Source organism: Protopterus annectens, chromosome 9.part0, assembly GCF_019279795.1.
Source record: "Protopterus annectens isolate FY-2018-M chromosome 9.part0, PAN1.0, whole genome shotgun sequence".
NCBI lineage: Eukaryota > Metazoa > Chordata > Ceratodontiformes > Protopteridae > Protopterus > Protopterus annectens.
The window spans coordinates 299,923,585-299,942,269 of record NC_056743.1 but is presented as its reverse complement, the minus strand read 5'-3'; the positions used below and the strand labels follow the sequence as shown (position 1 = coordinate 299,942,269).

At 37.3% G+C, this 18,685-nt stretch overlaps 1 protein-coding gene across 1 annotated transcript in view; it reads right to left on the bottom strand.

Moving 5' to 3' along the window:
- The window catches only part of LOC122811200 (EF-hand calcium-binding domain-containing protein 4B-like), a 1,881,211-nt gene that overhangs the window by 267,055 nt on the left and 1,595,471 nt on the right, over positions 1–18,685 (bottom strand). The window contains exons 9-10 of the mRNA XM_044082881.1: positions 18,309–18,496; positions 2,552–2,623 (exon numbers count right to left, since the gene is read on the bottom strand). Coding sequence (XP_043938816.1) covers positions 2,552–2,623; positions 18,309–18,496 — 260 coding nt within the window. The remainder of the gene's footprint in view (positions 1–2,551; positions 2,624–18,308; positions 18,497–18,685) is intronic.

Sequence of the window (18,685 nt, the reverse complement as noted above, 5' to 3'; positions counted from 1 at the left end):
GACATCAGCTGGGTATAACAGCCCTATGTTTCTTATGCTTAGTCAAACAATCTGCTTGTGCTGTGCTGATGAGGTCATAAGGCCGAAATATGCATATCCACAGCTAGTGGAATTTGGCTTTATTGGCCTGGAATTGTCCATTAAAATGATGAAACAAGTCATGGGCATACAGAATTGCCAACTAGCTGAAACACCTGATGTTCATAAGGGACATTTGCATATATCCCATGTGCCTCTGACATAAGAGGTTTGGGAGGTCGCTCAGTGAAAGTTCTAGCTTTGCTGGAGTTTTCATTTTGTTTTTACATTAAAGAGATCTGTACTTAATACAGAGGTTGCTGATGGCAACTAGCTTTACATTTCAGTGTTTCATCTACAAATTCAGTGCCTGCTGCCCTTGTAGAATAAATTGTCTATATTACATTTTTGGTAAGAAGGTAACATTGCAATACTGAAAGGCTGGCAAACTGACAACAAGTTCATAGGTACTAGGCATCTCATCCGAAGGAGGACACAGTCAGGAGTGCAGCACTTCCATTCCTCCTTAAAGTGCACCATAGTTTCAGCAATCCTTCTTCATGGTGTGGAAGTAGAACCCACAGCATTCTGCAAGAAAGGTAAATATGCCACCTGTTGTGCTACTAACACTGCTTTCAAATTCTATAGCACAAACACTGATGGCCATTTGCTAAACAAAACAGCTGCGCACTGCAAACAGACTTGAACAACAGTAAAGTTCTCTTCCCTTGAAACTTAGTTCCTTGAAAATATGCTGAAACTCACAATTCCTTGAAAATGCATTGAAACTCACATTCTTTGAGCAGTCTGGTAGATGGTGTAAAGGATTAAGGCTCTCATCTCTTGTAACCAAGGTAAAGGGTTGGAGTCTGTGCAAGTTAATTAACTAACCTGTCAACCCTAACTAAGGAATTACACAAACATGCACATACACTCCTTCATTCTTGAAGGAACATACTTCTCGTCTCATGGCAGCAAACAGGGAAGGAAGGAATGTCTAGTCAGTAAGCAAGTTTAAATTCAGGGCATGGAAAAAGCAGCAGCAGAAACATTTAAATGTGCATGTGTCAATGCATGCAGAGAAATGTGCATGTATCAATGCATGCAGAGAAGCAGCAGCAGGAATGTAAATCTGCACTGATGTGCATTCATGCACACTGACACATGCACAGATGTACAGTGCATTCTCAAAGAAGCATAAAAGAAGACGTGATTTCATTTTTTAAATTAAAAGTTACAACTTGTGGCAGGGCTCCTGGCCAGCGGGTCCCCCCAGCCAGCAGTCCCTAGGCAATCGCCTAGGTCACCTAGTCCCAGATCTGGCTCTATGGTAAAGTACCTCTAAAAGCAGAGATGTAATACAAAATCTTGGAAAAGAGATTCTATAATATACAGTGATACCAATTCATGCTGTTTAATTTTTTTTTAATTTCTAAAAGAGTAGAAATATTTTAGGAGTTTGCCAAATACTTAATAAAGCTATTTGACATCAACTACAGAAAATATTCTAAGTCAGAAATAAAAAAAAAATAAAGAAATTGGTAACTGAGAATAGATGATAATAATTTAGTTCCTGTATGCATAGTAATGCTCTGAAATGGTCAATGTAAACAACATTTGTTAGGATAACAAAGGGACTAGTACAAAAGCAAATGATGGACTTAAGAAGTAGCAGTGCACAGGATAATGTTAGTGGTGCCGCGGTTATCATTGCTGCTTCACAGCAAGTGGTTCTCCGATTCGATCCTTGGCTGGGGTGCCTTCTGTGCGGAGTCTGCATGTCCTTCCTGTGGTTGTGTGGGTTTCCTTCGGGTGCTCCGGTTTTCTCCCACATCCCAAAGACATGCTGTAGGTGGATTGGATACTCTAAATTGGCCCTAGGCATGAGTGCGTGCATGTGTGTGCCTTCCGTGGAAGGTTGAGCGCTGGGCTGGTAACCAGACACCGTAAAACTCCACTGCCAATCATAAGTGGAGAGGTGATCTGCTGTGGCGACCCCTAACTGGGAAAAGCAGAAAGAAGAAGTGTACAGGATAATGTTGTACTGACGTTAAAACATGATTTGACTGATTAGGTAATCCTGCAATTATTTTTCTCTGCTGATGTGCTGTTTTTTATGCATTCTTAGCAGGGCATAGCATATTTTATAATTTAAAGGGCCTTGTTTACACTTAAAAGTGGAGCATCACTACTGGTTTTCCTGAAAGACATATCACTCACCTTTCCCATAGATCCTCAGTGTTACCACTGGAAAGGTTCCAATCTATTCCTGTACTAAATCCATTTCTCCCTCAAGGCTTACTCCCTCTGCATAAGAAAACCAACCCAGTGTAGTTTCTTAATGGTCACACCAACTAAATAATGCAGAAGGAGTGGGGTCTGCTGGAGGTGAGATGCGATCATGGGGTAAAGATATGGTTAGAATACAGCAACAATATAACATTCATTCTAATTCACAGTTTATAAGCACAAACTGCACATCAAACTTAAACTGTGTGTCCTCTTAGTGAAACAAAGCAGTAGCCATTCTGACCTTAGAAGTTCTAGTTGTCTCAGAAGGCTCTCTTTTTCTTTCTGCATATTCTTCGATACTCTCAAGACATTTCTATTGAAAAAAAAAAGGTGCACAGTTTAATCTATGATGCAGCTAACACAGAATGTTCTTTCAACAACAGAAAAAGTTTACTTGTAAAATGATGGAAAATAAACAATGGACAATAACTGTTTGATGTTGTCTGGTTAAGATGTTATGAATATATCTGATAGTTGAGCAGTACAAAAGATACCCAGAATAATGATTCCTTTTTCTAAAATCATTTCCAGAGTAAGTACTGCTTGTGATTCTGCAGTGACTTCAGAAGTGCATTTTCATTTTTGTTTACCTTTACTGACTTCAAACTGTCTCATTTACATGTATTTGAGCACTCCAGAATTAGTAATGTTATTCATTAATCCAAGCAAACGTAAAAAAGAAGAAATCTAGGCAATTTCTAACTACAGTATGTGCAGAAACATATCTTTTAACTTCATTTAACTTCTGCTGTAAATAATACATCTTTGGTTATCAACCTGGACAGTTTTTTTTTACAAAGTTTTTATTTTGCTAATAGGGGGTGGTGGCCATCTTAGTGGAGAAAACAGTTGAATAAGTAGGCCTTCTACAGGCAGTAGATTCAAAGCTCCTTTTAAATTTGTTTTTGTACAGTTTTCCATCCAGATAACTGCAACTATCAGTTCCTACTTGATGTGTAAAAAATGAAAAAAATTGTTGTGGAATTGATATAATCTAAAAACTGAGGTATTTTTTCCATACTCCAGTTCCACAAAATTAATACATCATCCAGATATCTGAAGCAAAAAATTTATACTATATACATTATTTGTGTAAGCACTAACAGTAGGTACTAATTTTACCCACACCACCATTAAGGTCCTTTAAACTGCATATGATCGAAATTTCAAGCGTTCAAAGATTAAAAGTAATGGTGCCATTCCTTTTCATCCCCCACTTCCCTCTCAGGATCTGTTCACAGACACTTCAGATGTGGGGTGGCGAAAGCCAAATAACTATGGGCTAGGCTTATAAATGCCCTTGGGCAGATAGCCTAGTATGAACCTATGAACCTATGAACCTATAAACATTCACGGACTTAGTACTAAAGAACAATTTTGTAAATTTGTTTATTTTGAAGATGAATATTTTAGACAAGCAATAGAAGTAGCTAAAGGTGCATCTTCATCCCCAGTTTTTGCCAACATAGTTTTATGGTGGTGGTAGAAGACATTTATTTTTGCTTCCAACTATATGCAATTTGTTTATAAAAAAGTGCAGTTGTGTAAAATCTTACCATAACGGTAGATGTCTTTGCCTTCACCGCTACAGTATTCATCACTTATGGAATTCCCTGCCATGGAAGCCTCACGTCTGGCCAGTTTACCAAAGCCTACCATTACTTTTAGGTATGCTGAACGTCACCCATGCACTCCTCACATAGGGTATGGCATAAAGATGACGTTCAAGCGTACTATCCTCAGAACCGATTGCCGCAGTAGGAACACCAGTCTAAGGAAAACCAAAAAGAACCTGCATATCCATGAAGGAAAGAGACTTGGGGGAATGGAGGGAGGTAGTGAATACTACAGCAGTGAAGGCAATGACATCTGCAGTTATGGTAAGATTTTACACAATTGCACTATGTCCTAACATTCACTGCTGCAGTATTCATCACTTATGGGAGAGTGCCAAAGCTGAAGAAACAACTTAGGAGAAGGAAGCAGCAGTAGAGCCCTCTAAGAAGCTATGAAGAAGGTCATTAGCAAAACCAGCTCTAGCTCTGAAGTTACCATCCAACTTCTAGTGTTTGGAAAAAGTATGCACAGAAGTCCATGTAGCTGCTTCAGGAATGTAGAAGAGTGTCAGTCATAATGTTCTGATCTGAAGGAATATAAATTGCCTGAACAGTCACTTGATACTTGACAGCCAGATGCCATATCAGAAGTGCCAAATGGCAAAGAAGGTAAGATCTTTTTTCCCCCTGTTTGTCGATATACCACATAACTGTGGTATTGTCTGTGAATACCTTGAGAAGCCTCAGAGAAAAAAGAGGATGAAAGACTTAAAGAGCCAGCATAAGAGCTCACATCTCTCTGATGTTAATGTGCTCCTTCTGCTGACGGGGTGACCACACTCCCTATACCTTCAGGGAGCCAAAAGTTGCTCCCCATCCCACATCTGAAGTGTCTGTGAACAGATCCTGAGAGGGAAGTGGGGGATGAAAAGGAATGGCACCATTACTTTTAATCTTTGAACGCTTGAAATTTCGATCATATGGTGTCGACCATATGCCATTCGAAATTTCAAGCGTTCGTGGTTCTAATAGGAACCCGTTGAATCCACCAGAGAAGTTCCTTCTTGAGATAAGGAAGAAGAGGAACTGTAAAGTCTAGAGGATGAGCATGTTGAACCACACCAACTTTAGAAACCACTGGAACTTCCTCATGTGGAGACTGGAACTTCCTCATGTGGAGTTTGGCCAGAGGGAGCATCGGAATGGTGGAAGCCATGAAAGCCAGAGCTCTCAGAAACTCCTTGGCTGTAATGGAGGCCAGGGGAAGAAGAGTTTGAAAGTAAGAAATGAGAGTTAAGGCCTTTGGAGGAGGCAGGGATGCCAGAACTGGCACAGTCTGAATCCTGCAACCCAGAAAGACATGATCTTAAGGAGGAGTCAGAGCAGACTTTTTGACGTTTATCATGAACCCAATGCTTTGAAAACGAGAAATGGCAAAAATGAAGGTTTTGCAAAAGGACCTCCGGAGAGGATGCCTGAATCAGCAGGTCATCCAAGTAAGGAAAAATTTGGATCCCTTGAAGCCTGCAAAAAGCAATCACAGGAGTGAGGCATTTGGTGAACACCCTTGGGGCAGTAGATAGGCCAAAGGGCAAAGCACAGAACTGAAAATGCCAGGAATAAACAGAGAAACGCAAAAGCTTCCTGAAAGTAGGATGGATCAGAATATAAAAATAGCAGAAAACAGAAGTAGACAAACAGATTGAAGGTTAGAAACAGCATTCAGACTGGCAACAAAGTTGTTCAGAGGACGGTACGCCTGAACATCACCTTTATGCCATACGCTACACGAGGAGTGTTTTGGTGACATTCGGCGTACCTTAAAGCAGTGGTAGGCTTTGGTAGACATATTGTACGTCAGGCTTCCACAGTAGGGAATCCTATAAGTAAGGAATACTACAGCTGTGAATGTAACGGGACATTCAGATACCTCTATTGCCATCCCTGTGGGCAACAGAAAAAAATTAGTAAAAGGACAGATGATACGACTGTCCAGGTTGATAACTGAAGACAAATTATTTACAAAATGAAGTTAAAAGATATGTTTCTAAACTATCCTGAAGTGTTATTACATGAACTGATAAAATTTATATTTAATTTACAGATATTCCTGTTATCCCCTGTTATGTTATCCTATGTCAAAAACTATTTCAACTAAAGTAGATGCCAATCTTAACAGAACTATGATGTTAGCCTAAGATAGTAATAACTTCAAGATGAGGTCAATCCTCAAAAGAAATTAGAAAGGTATTTTTGGGGTGTTCTACTTCAACAAAAAATAGGTGACACTCTGAAGTTAGTATTTAAGAAAGGTAGAAATTTTAAGAAAATATTTGAAACGAATAACAAGGGATTGTTAAGTGAAGGTAATTATAAAAGACTTATGAGAAAATATTGTTCCTGCACTCAATGTAGGTTTATAAACGAAACAAGTATTACTAGGAAATTACCTCAGAGTTTTGATAGTAATAAAGATGATGTGTCCCTTTCTTCACCTTTACAAATGACAAACGAACCTTGACAAGGCAGTGTGTCTTTCTGAAACCATTTTTCCAATGCCAGTAACCACGTGGCCTTGTCACATGCCACTAACTGCAACCTTACCTTTGAACAAGACAGACACCCTAACAATTCTTATATTAAGGGACATAATGTGACCACACCTCGTAGACATTGAGAAGTAAACAAACATATCTCAAAGACAGTGTGTACTATGAAATTACATATTTTTTTTTCCCCTGTAGGGAACTAAGAAAGGATCCAGGTCATAAAAGTTTAGTAGTTTTGCACATTAGGTTGCACAGTAATTAGCACTGCTATATCAAAGAGCTTAGTTCTTCAATTAATTTCATGGCTGGTTTGCGTACTATATGCATACTCTCCTTGTATCTTTGTAGGTTTTTGGCAACAGCCATGGTTTCCTTCTACATCGCAAGGGTATATTATAAGAAAATTAATGATTCTCAAAATTGTCAACAGGCATATGTGTGTGTGTGTGTGTGTGTGTGCTCACACTCATATAGGCCAGCACATTATTATGCCTTGCACTCGCTAAGTAACAGGATAGACGCTGGCTCACTTATGACCCTGAAATGGATTAAACACGTAATCACAGAATGAATGAATAAATGAGTTTGATGTTTCAATACTTGATCATTTTATCACTTAAAAGCAAGAGGAATGTTCACATTTAGAAAGATATTTGTCGTTGTTGTTTCAAACTTAGATGATGAGTGTAAAAAAGAAAAAAAAGGAGAACCTGTAAAGTTTTCAGATTCAATTGCAAAGGAAAATCAAGGTGAGTTCTTGGAATCCAATGTATAGTATGTTTTTTTTTTCTTTAATAAATGTCACAAATAAAAACCATCTTACAACATGACCATGTGCATATATATATATATATATATATATATATATATATATATATATATATACATACATACATACACACATATATATATATATATACATACACATACACACATATACATATGTTATACATTGATGTCAAATACCACAGGATATAGGTCATACAACATATCTATTTACACTATGTACATAGATGCTTTCGTTGTTAATTCCACAGTTATATAGACAGTATATACATTCGTAATATCCAAGTTATTTAATATCTGAACTTGTATGTGTTCTTTGGTTCCATTATAGTGTATTTCTAAGTTGCTGTGTGATGAATTATGCTAATATGATGTTAAAGGTCTGTTCCCAAATTTCTCTGGATTTCATGTTTTTGTTTCTTTTATCTATTACTATTTTATGAGCTAAAAGGTGTTGTATAGCTACTTGTTTAAAACCCTCCCAAGAGATATTTATCGTATCTAGCCATTTAAAAGCTATATACAGTTTCATTAGTAGGAAAATTGTTAAAAGTGTATTTGCTTGTTTTCTTGGGATGTTGGGTGGGAGAATGTGTAACAGAGTGAATTCCCAAGTTAATGTTGATGTTTGATAACCCGTTTTTTGTAATTGTACCTTGAGAGAGTTCCAGAGTTTATAGACACATTTACAGCTCCAAAATACATGGATTAAGTCCGCTATCTGGTCCTTACAGTGTGGGCAGAAAGGTGATTTTGATGTGTTAAATTTGTGTAGGATTGCAGGTGTAAAATAAGCATTATTATTGATCATGAGCTGAGTGTATGCTAACTTTTTGAGGGGTAGAATCTTCAGTGTTAGATTGATTGCATGGCTTATTTGCTGATCATCTATGGATGGTTTAATTTTTCTCCAGTAGTTAGAGAAGAGTAGGTCCTTCTGGTATTTGATTTCATTTATCATTTTATATGAATTGGTAATAGTTTTCTTTGTTGTGATAATAGTTTTCCAAAGCCTGCTACAAGTTTCTATGTCACTATTGGTCATAGTAATATTTTGGAGATAACTGGAACACAGTTCTCTGATTTGTCTTAGGATTATTATGTGTGATTTAGGGAGGTTTAAGTTGGTCCTCATTTCTTGTATTGAACAGTTAAGGTAGGGATAGATATCTTGGATTGTTTTATCTTTTAGTCTGGGAAAAGGGACTAAGTCCATCATCTTATTGTTTATTTTTAAATTTGGGTTTTTATGAAGGGGTTGCAGTATTGTCATGGCATGTCTAAGGTTCAAGAATTGAAAGAGTTTTTGCGCTAGGTTGATAGAATGTTTTAAGGGCTCTATAATGTTATAAGTTTGTATTTCTTTCTGCTTCAGGAATGGAAGTGCTTTAGTATTGAAACCTAGAGCTTTAATATATCTATAATATATTGTCACCCAGAGAGGAGACCAATTTTCCATTGACGGGTTATGTTCAGCTATTCTCAATATTCTGTTAGTGTTAATGATTGAGTAGTACATTTTAAAATCTGGTAGATTTAGTCCTCCTTTGCTTTTGGGGAGTGTTAATTTTGGATAGGAGATTCTGTTTTTTTGGGTTCCCATATAAATTTTGCTAGGAAGGTATGAATTTGTTTGAAGAATTTATTATGTATTGTTGTCTGTGATGTCATGAATATATACATTAATCTAGGTAAAATGTTCATTTTGATTATTGATACTTTGGCCAAGAATGGTAGTTTTAGGTTGTTCCATCTTTTGCAGTCTTGCATTATATTTTGCCATTTAAGGTTTACATTGTGTTGGTAGAAGTCTTTGTTACTCTGGAGAAAGGTGATTCCCAGGTATTTAGTTTCTTCTTTAATTTTTATTGTGTTTAACAATGGTATTAGTGAGATGAGTTTGGGTGTTTTAGGGGAAAATACTAGTTTTATTAAGGTTTAGTTTGTAGTTAGACATAGTCGAGAAATGTTCAATTGCAGCTATTATTTTGTTTATATCTGAATTTGGTGTAGTGCAGTATATGTTCAGATCATCTTCAAATGCAGTGAGGTATATTTTGAAGTTGTGTATTGATGGAGGATTGTGATATGTATTTTGTTTAATGTATAGAAAGAGTGGTTCTAGGTATAGGTTAAACAGGAAGGGTGATAGTGGGCATCCTTGTCTTGTTCCATTTTTTATTAGGATCCTATTTGACCAAGTTTTATTTATATACAGAGATGTGTATGGGTTGCTATAGAGAGTTTGGATGATCTGAATGAAGTTATTGAGTATATTAAAGTAGGGTAGTGTTTGGAGTAAGAATTCTAGATTAACCCTATCAAATGCCTTGTGGGCATCCACTACCATTGTGTAGATGTTGATATTGTATTGGTTAGCGTAGGATATTAGTGCATCTAATGTTAATGTATTGTCACTAGTCTGTCTATGTGGTATAAAACTGGATTGTTCTGGGGAGAGGATTTCTTCTATCAGATTTTTCATTCTGTTTGCAAGTATAGAGGTAAATATTTTAGTGTCTATATTTAAGAGGGAGATGGGTCTGTAGCTGTCGGGGTTTTTGGGGTCTATGTGTTCTTTTAATATAAATATAGTTTTAGAGGCATTAAGGTGGATATCATTTATTTTATAGTTTATTATGTAATTCAGTGTATAGTATAGTAGTTTGGCTATCAAGGGGGAAAATGCTTTGTAAAATTCTGATGCGAGTCCATCTGGACCCGGAGCCTTATGCACTTTTAAGTGTTTGATTGTTGTAATAATTTCACTGATGGATATCGGCTCAGTTAGTTTTTTTTGTTGGTCTAAATTGAGTTTAGGGAATTTCAGTTTTTGAAGAAAAAGAGTTCTATCTTCCTTTGAGGTTTGTAGTATTTGTGCTCCATATATTTGAGAGTATATTTGTTCAAATGTTTTAATAATGTCTTCATTTTTTGTGTAGTTTTTGTCTCTGTAGTTTATTTCTGATATATTGGAGGCATTTTTGTGTTGGCAGATAATTCTGGCCAGATGGTATTTGAGCTTCTTCTGCATAAGTGGCTAACATTCTGGCTTCATAGAAAGATAGGTTCCTGATTTCTAACATATATAGATCCCTTTGCAGTTTTAAAAGTTCTGCTTCTGTTTGGTTCTTAGGGTTATTTATTAGTTCTTTTTCAAGATGCTCTATTTTCCCTTTCAGTATATGTGCCTCTTTCAGTTGTAGTTTTTTATAGTATGCTGCTTTTTTGATAAACAATCCTCTGATTTGTGCTTTGGTTGCAGCCCATTCTATGTCAGTTGGTACTTGGGAGTTAGTGATATTTGTAAGAGCTATTTTTAGTATTGCTTCTGTTTCTTTTATTACATCCATTTTGGAAAGTAAATTAGGGTTTAATGACCAATTATGACCCCTATTCTCTAAATATATCTCTTTGCCCAGTTAATGTTCAGTGTGATTTTGGAGTGATCTGAAAAGAACCTGGTATGTATAGTTATTGTTGGGTCCATGTTAATGAATATGTCAGAGATTAAGAAGAAGTCTATCCTTGACCACATTTTGTGGCATTGCGAATAGAATGTGAATTTCCCTGTTTTATCTGCACTGTTCCCATGTTTAAAAGGGTCATATAGTTTGAAATCTTGTTTGAGTTCATTAAGGGCTAATGTGGCTTGTTTATTATGTGATTTGGTCAGATTAGATTTATCCTTTTCTGGGTTTTGATATGTATTCCAGTCACCTCCAATCACTAGGTAGTGATCTTTAAATTGGTTTAAGGTTGGGTATAATGACATAAAAAAGTGTTGTTGGTTATTACAGGGTGCGTAAACATTAAGTACCATTATAGGTTTTGGTATTGTAGGACTATTAAATGTTACATAGCGCCATCTTCCCTCCTTGTCAGCTTTGGTTTTAAGTATTTTTTCCTTAAATTGGTTTTTAATTATTATGGCAGCCCCAGCGCTGTTTGTTTTCCCCTCTGAAGCTATGATTTGACTTATCCATTTCTTTCTGCTAATTTATGCCCATTGATCTGCAGTCAAGTGCATTTCTTGTATTAGTATGAGGTTGACTGTGGTTTTTAATGTAAGGTGTAAGAATAGTTTTCTTTTCTTCTTGTTTTGGAGCCCTTTAACATTCCATGATTCTATTTCCCACATTTATTTATTAGGTGTATTCCTTAGATATGCCATGTATATTAGTTTTGTTTTGTTAGTTTTGTATGTGTTACTGTGTGATGGTTTAGGAAAACATCTATTTATCCCCATCCCTACACTGTGCCTAACCACTATATACCTGGACCAGGAATAATCGGGGGGGGAGGATGAAGGTTCATTATATTGTTTGCCTTTACGTCTAATCTTGGAATGTGTTTTCTTTTTAGATATAGATTTACTCCATAGTATCCCCCCTGTGTTACTATAAACAATGTGGACAAAGCTGAACAAACTAGTTCCCTCAACAAACACTGCTACTTAATATCCCTAGCCTCTTCCAACATATTATTTATACAGTGATGGTATTGCACTTAAGGTACAGCGTGTATTGTTTTTGTCTTGTGACAATTCTTTCTAATAGTATTTTTAAAACAGCATATTAATATACATTCCTCAGTAAATTATAGCAATATGTGTACCATAGTAATATTGTTAAACAATCAATCTTGTCATTTTTACATTTTTCCTCGTTTGACTTCTTTTTCCTCCCCTTTACTTATTCAGGTTTTGGCCTTCTTTGGTGCCTATAGTGTTTTCCACATCAATCTGTGTGGGTTATAAAATATATACTTGGCACCTATTTAACAGAAGTAGGAAGTATAGAGAGACAAAAAAAAAAAAAAAAGGAAAAACAGCTTAGCCAAACAGTCCTTCTGCTATAGTTGACATATTAAGGCTATATTTACATTATCCCAGGATTGTTAGGTTATTTTACTAATTTCCTGAGATTACTTCTCTCCAGGATCTTTTAACATATTTCTAGTATTTACATAAAACATTTATTAATTTTTTTCCCTTTTTTTCCCAATATTAATCTATGAGCTAGCATAATTCTGACAGTTTATTTCTTGCCTATTATTTAAGTCTGGAGTTTCATTCACCTACACAGTACTGGGTGTACTGTTTTAGTGAATGGTTCAGTTCAACAGTACCTTATTTCTTCAAGGTTTTGCTTGCAGGTTGGTTGACGTCTATGGTGCAGCTTTCTTCTTTTAGCTGGTGCAGATCAATTTTCATTTTTCAGGCAGTAAAATCCTTTGGAGCTTGCTGAAATCCATTTTGTCTGACTGTTCTTAATGAAGCCATCAAAAGCCTAGGGGGACTGAATTTGCAAGCCAATATCCGAGATGGGAACTTCCTTCCTATATTCGTGCATCGGAAACAGCAGTTCATTTTTGGTTCCCTCCCAGGCTGTACTTCCCTTTCCTGTGTTCCTCATGGCTCACATCAATGACCCAAGGGCCTAGACAGCAAGGGGAAGATTTCAGAGTTGGATCCCAGCTAGAGTACTCATGAATGGGGTCGTTTTTTCATCCAATGGACCTTTATCTTTTTTTTTGTGGATTTATTTCACTTCTGAAGGTGGAATTTGCTTGAAAACAGCCAGGAATGTCTCTTTTGCCTCTTTGGGGTTAGCAACCATGTATTTAACTTCTTTGATGTAAAAGATGAACTGATTTGAATATTTCATCTGGAATTTGATTTTTTTTTCTATTAGGAACCTGCAGTATGGATATAGTAGTCGTCTTGCTTGTCTTATTTGTATTGGGAGGTCTTGAGCAAAGGAGATTTTATTATTATTCCAGGTGAGTGTGCCTTTTTTCTTTGCTGCCAGTATGATTTTATTTACATCTTGGTAGTTTAATATTTTAATATAGACAGGCCTTGGTTTCAGTGATGTTTGCATTTCCCTCAGGGCTCTGTGGGCTCTCTCTGTTGTTATTTGCTGCATTTCTTCAGATTCCTCTAGGAGGGAATTTATTATTTGCTTGATTGTTGGTATTAGATTGTTATGAAATACAGTTTCAGGTATTCCTCTGATGATGATATTGTTCCTTCGAGATCTTGCTTCCAGGTCTGTTAATTTTGCTTGTAAGTTTTGTATTTCTTTGTCATGGGCATCAGTTTTTTGAGAAATAGAGTCTATTTTTATTTCATTTTCTATTATTTTGGACTCAGATTTTTCCATTCTGGATATTATTTGGCTGAATGAGTCACCAAAGGTTTGAAATTGTAATGATAAGTCCTTTAATGCTTGCTGGATAGGTAATAAGGCAGATTTTATGTCTTCCAGATTAGCTGGCTGGTCTGTCTTGGATTTATTTGTATTTTTAGAGTTGTCAGTTTATTTAGTTGTCTTTTGTCTTTTTGAAGTTGTGTCTTTCTCAGGTGAGGCTAGTACTGAGAATTTGGTCTTAGTTGTTGTTTCCATATTATTTTCCTCTTTTGACATCTTGCTGTATAGTGTTTTACCAATCTTGCAGTCAGATGCAGGGCCTTAGTAGCACATTGCTTAAGCTGTTATTCAGAAATTTTAGTTAATCCTGCTGTTTCTGAGCTGAATCTGTCACTTTTTCTTCCTCTTTTGTTTGCTGGATGATATTAGCAGTAAATATCTACAGTTATTTCTGTATTATTAATTCTGCGTTGCCTTCTGGGTTTGTTTTAATCCAGGGTATATCGAGACCTAGGTGATAGCAGTGCTCACAGAACAGCTGCCATTTTGAACTCCGTGTAGTATGTTTTTAAGATTCATGAGATGGCAGTATTTTTTTCAGGATGGCAGTAAATACTGTCAGTTACTGTTCAACACATTTTAAATGTTGTGATATAATGAATTACCGTATATAATGAAAATGGGGTACTGCAATCCAGAATCAGCAAGACTAACTATCCCTATGACAGGAAGCAAGCTTGGGTGGAGAGATCCCACTCAGTAACCTGTTATTTGTAATGCATATGCCTATACTCCTTATCTACCATTTAATAACACTTCTTACATAGGTTATATGTATACTGTAACTGTGAACTCTTCCTTATGAGTTCCTACAATTTACTAATATGTTACGGGTGTTTGCTGCTTTGTATGGAAACTGAAGAATTACTCATCCATTTTCTGTATATGTCTTAAAAACAGATGCTAACACACCCTTTGCATATTTGCTTCTTCTTTTACAGTTTTCACTTGCATCTTATTAGTATTCATGCTATTTTCTTCTTTACTTTTACAGTTATCACACAGGTTTGCATTTCATTTAAAACTTTTATTTCAGCTTTTACAGAAAATCACTGACACACATTTTCTAAATAAAATGAAACATTCTCAGAGTGAACACAGACTTAGCATTGGCGCAAAAGTTAAGGCTGTGAGCTCTATGTCCTGTGGTACAGGGTTTGCTTCCTTCAGACATCGTTTGCCTACTGTGTATGTCCTTGAGCAAGTCACTTAATCAGACATTGCTCTCAAGTTGTCCCTGAAAAGAGACTGTGTTCTGTGGGCCTACATGGTTAAGAAATATGTATTATTATGAGAAACAGTAAACTTTTCTTCCCTTGACACTCATATTTAGTGAAAATGCATCTGGCAATGTATTAAACTACAAGGGAATTGCTAGGATATTCATACTCCGATAGCATACCGTGAGGTACTTGAAGGGTGTAAGAATTCAAAATACAATGATAGTATCCCAGGCTGTATTCTGCACCATCTCCAGCAAGAACTAGCTTTGCCATTGAGCACCCTATTCAACCACAGCCTAATTACAGGCTTCACTATAGCAAAGTGGAGAACTGCCATTGCATCCCCTTGCACAAAAGTGGTGCCATTACTGACCCAGGAAACTATCACCCCATTAACTTGACACGTCTGATCTGTAAAGCCATGGAGTGTATTATTATGGCTCTCATAAAAAAGGACATAGGCAATCTCCAAGCACTTGACCCCCACCCAATTCGGATTCATCAGGGGCAGATCTTGCCTATTGAACCTGGTTGACTTCTTTGAGACTGTCACCAAGGCCCTGGATGTGGGAAAGTCAGTACATACAGCTTATCTTGACTTGGCCAAGGCCTTTGACACAATCCCCCACTCAGGCATCATTGAAAAGCTAACACAACTTGGTGTTTATCCCTATCTTGTCAGGTTTGTGGCCAATTGGATCACCGATAGGACCCACAAGGACAAAATAGGTGCCACCACCTCCAACAGTAGAACTGTCACTACTGATGTTCCCCAGGGATCTGTCCTGGGACCCCTACTGTTTGGCATCTACTTCTCAGAGGTTCAGGCAAAGACAAAGGGCTTGTGGCTGACCAAGTCTTTGGATGACTGTAAGTTGGGTGCCGTCATTGACTCCCCAAATGATGTTAATGTACTGCAAGAGGGTCTCAAATAACAGATGTCAAAGTCATGGCCCTAATTTAAATGCAAAAAATGTATTATCATACCGTTTGGCAAAAACACATCCCCTACTGATTACCACATCGATTGTAACCCCCTAAGGACACAACTTGCGTTGAGAGACCTGGGTACTCAGGTTGACAACAATCTCACATTCAACCATCATGTGGCAACAGTGGTCAGAAAAGCCTTTTACTTGGTTCATCTCATAAGTAAAGGGATTGCATTCAGAAAAAAAGGAGGTTATTACATCTCTGTACTCCATACTCATTAGGCCTATAATTGAGTACAATGCCCCACTTGATATGTAACTCTCCAAACACCTGGACCAACTGGAAGGGACACAGAAATACCTCACAAAGAGAATCCATGGCCTCCAACATATGTCCTATACGGACAGGCTCAAATCATTATCACTCTACATGATATCATATAGATTGCTCAGAGGTGATCTGTGCCTTGCCTACAAGGGAATATCAGACCCTGCTCTACTAGAGATGCTCCATATCCATAAATATAACTCTTTGTGCATTACCTGCTAGACCGACCTAAATATAATATATGGCATCCACAAAACCTGCTGGAGAGGCAGGTTTGTCTCCAAGAGGCTGCCCCGTCTCTGGAATAGACTTCCCATACATGTCAAACAGAGTACCTCATTGACCCTCTTCAGGCGCAACCTTTATGAGTGGATGTGGAACCACAAATTTGATCCATGGGTTCCACCTTTGTCCCTTATTGACAGGGGTGACAAGTGCTGAATGAGGGTTCTTTTTGGGGGATAAACTTTTGGTTAGGCTTGTAAGGGTCCCAGGGCCATTAGCCTAGTAACCTCCTATGATCCTGTGTATAACACATTTACTATCAGGCTGTGACAGCCCACTGGACACAGGTGTCCCTTTTTAGAGCAGCTCAGGATTACTGTCTGGTGAATTAACTTGACAGACTCACACAGAAGATAAATGAAAGCTGAGGGAGTCAAGCCATGTACTAAAGGAAGCAGTTCTTTAACACCTCATAATGCAGATGAGTAAAGCTAAGTGCTTAACAAACCGCTGTAACCCAGACACAGTGCATTTCACATGTGTGCCTGCAAAAAACAAGTTCAGATAAAAATGAGTTCATGGTTAAAATATTAACATTAAAATCAGAATTCATGCTATCCATTTTATTCACAGCTAAATAATAAACACGCTGTCAATATTAAGAAACCCAAGGATCACAGCCAAAGAACATGACTCATACTATGACAGTCCTGTTTACTGTAATATCCTTCCTTTACACCAGAAGTACTCTGTTTCATAGACAAGTTACTAGGATTGCAGTCTAGGGAACCATTGAGGAGCTTAGTCAAAATTTCCTGAGTTGGTTCAGAGTACACACTGGTTAAGTGACTTGCTTGAGGACAAACACAAATATAAGGAAAAATCAGACATGTTCTGAAAAACTGGAGACAGATAAAGTCAGATTGCTCCAAATCACTTAAACAGGTTTTGCATCAACATTTATTTCACAAACTTATGAAAGAAAAAAAAACACAACTGAGGACTGGCAGCTGGTAGGGAGCATTATGGCTTTTGCTACCTGTACCAAGGCACAGGGTTTGAGTCTAAGTAAATCACTTAACCAGGTAGCGCCCCTAACTGAGGCATTAAACACACATGGAGACTTGTTCTGAAAATCATCTTGTCTTGGCACATCTGTTCCAAGAATAAATATCGATACTTGGTTTCTGTGTGCAGTCTGCATTTGCTCATGAAAATGATTGCTAAATCTGCCTTGTTTTGGCTTGCATTTGTTGGCAAGTTCATTCTGAGGAAGAAAATAAATATGCATTTTTTTGCTGGCAAACAACAGCTAGAGGTGCATCTCCTTGTTTACAGCATACGTACATCTGCTGCTTAAGTTAAAGAAAAACTCCTCCACAGAAACTGCTCTGGCTTCTTGTTCTCAACATCGAGGAAAGTAGTTGAGTGTTGAGTGGCTAGAGGTACCATTCAAGCTTTCTATTAATCATTGGTTGTTATTTGGAAATAGGCAATGTGTGATAGAAGAGAAAACCGTTAGTTTTGAGACTGCTATGATGATTTACTTAATTTGTAATGGACACTTTAAAGTTCTGTACACTTTCAAAGTTACGTACACTTTTTTTAAGTATAGTCACAGTTTAAAAGACTGTACTTATTAATTATGTATTTTAGAGATTTTAAGAGACGTTGCTAGCTGCAATTTTACCACAGAGCGATTGTGCCTGCCAAAGGTAAAATTCTACTGCCTTCCTTAGACTCCGGTACTCCTGACCAGCAACAGTTGACAACAAAAAATTGTGGTAAAACCTACTGATTTTGCAGATTGTGCCAATCACTCAGTGACATATGCCCCTGAAAGACAAAGCTATGACTGGCTGTACTTTCTAAATCAGTCATACATAAAAGTACCATTTTAGTTATGGAAATATGCATACAAATGTATTTTTTTTTTGCAAAGAGAGCAGTACTTACATGTTGTCTACATTAAACTACATCCAATGAAAATAAAGACCTGTGCAATCCTTTTCTTTCAATTCTCACTGATTCTTGTAATTACTAGTATATGTTTCTAATGTCACTTGATACCATTTGTTGTATTCTGACATGTGAAGACAGAGACAAGGGAACATAATATAAACCAGAACAAGGTACAGATTATGAATCGAATAGTTGACTGTCAGAGCCAGGCCTTGAACTCACCTTGCCTTCTCCTCCTGTTCCATCTGTGCCTCCTGCTGAAGAAGGTGCAAATGATACTGGGCTTGGTCCAGTTCCTGCCTACAGTGCTCCAGCTGATCTTGTAACTCATCATTTATACACCGGAGGCGTTCATTCTGCACTCGGGTCTCTGTCTTTTCATAGCTCAACTCTTGGATTTGCTTTTCAAGCTATGGAAAAGAAGATAGGAAACAAGGAACACACTTACTTTAAATCAGGGCTGTTCAAATGTGAACTCAGTGTTCTAAAATCTGGCACTATGACATTCATTTAGGAAATGCTACATTCCTTAGCTTGACAGAAAAAATTCTTCCCAGTCCTGACATAATAGTCTCATTGTTATGAATTCTAGGTAAACA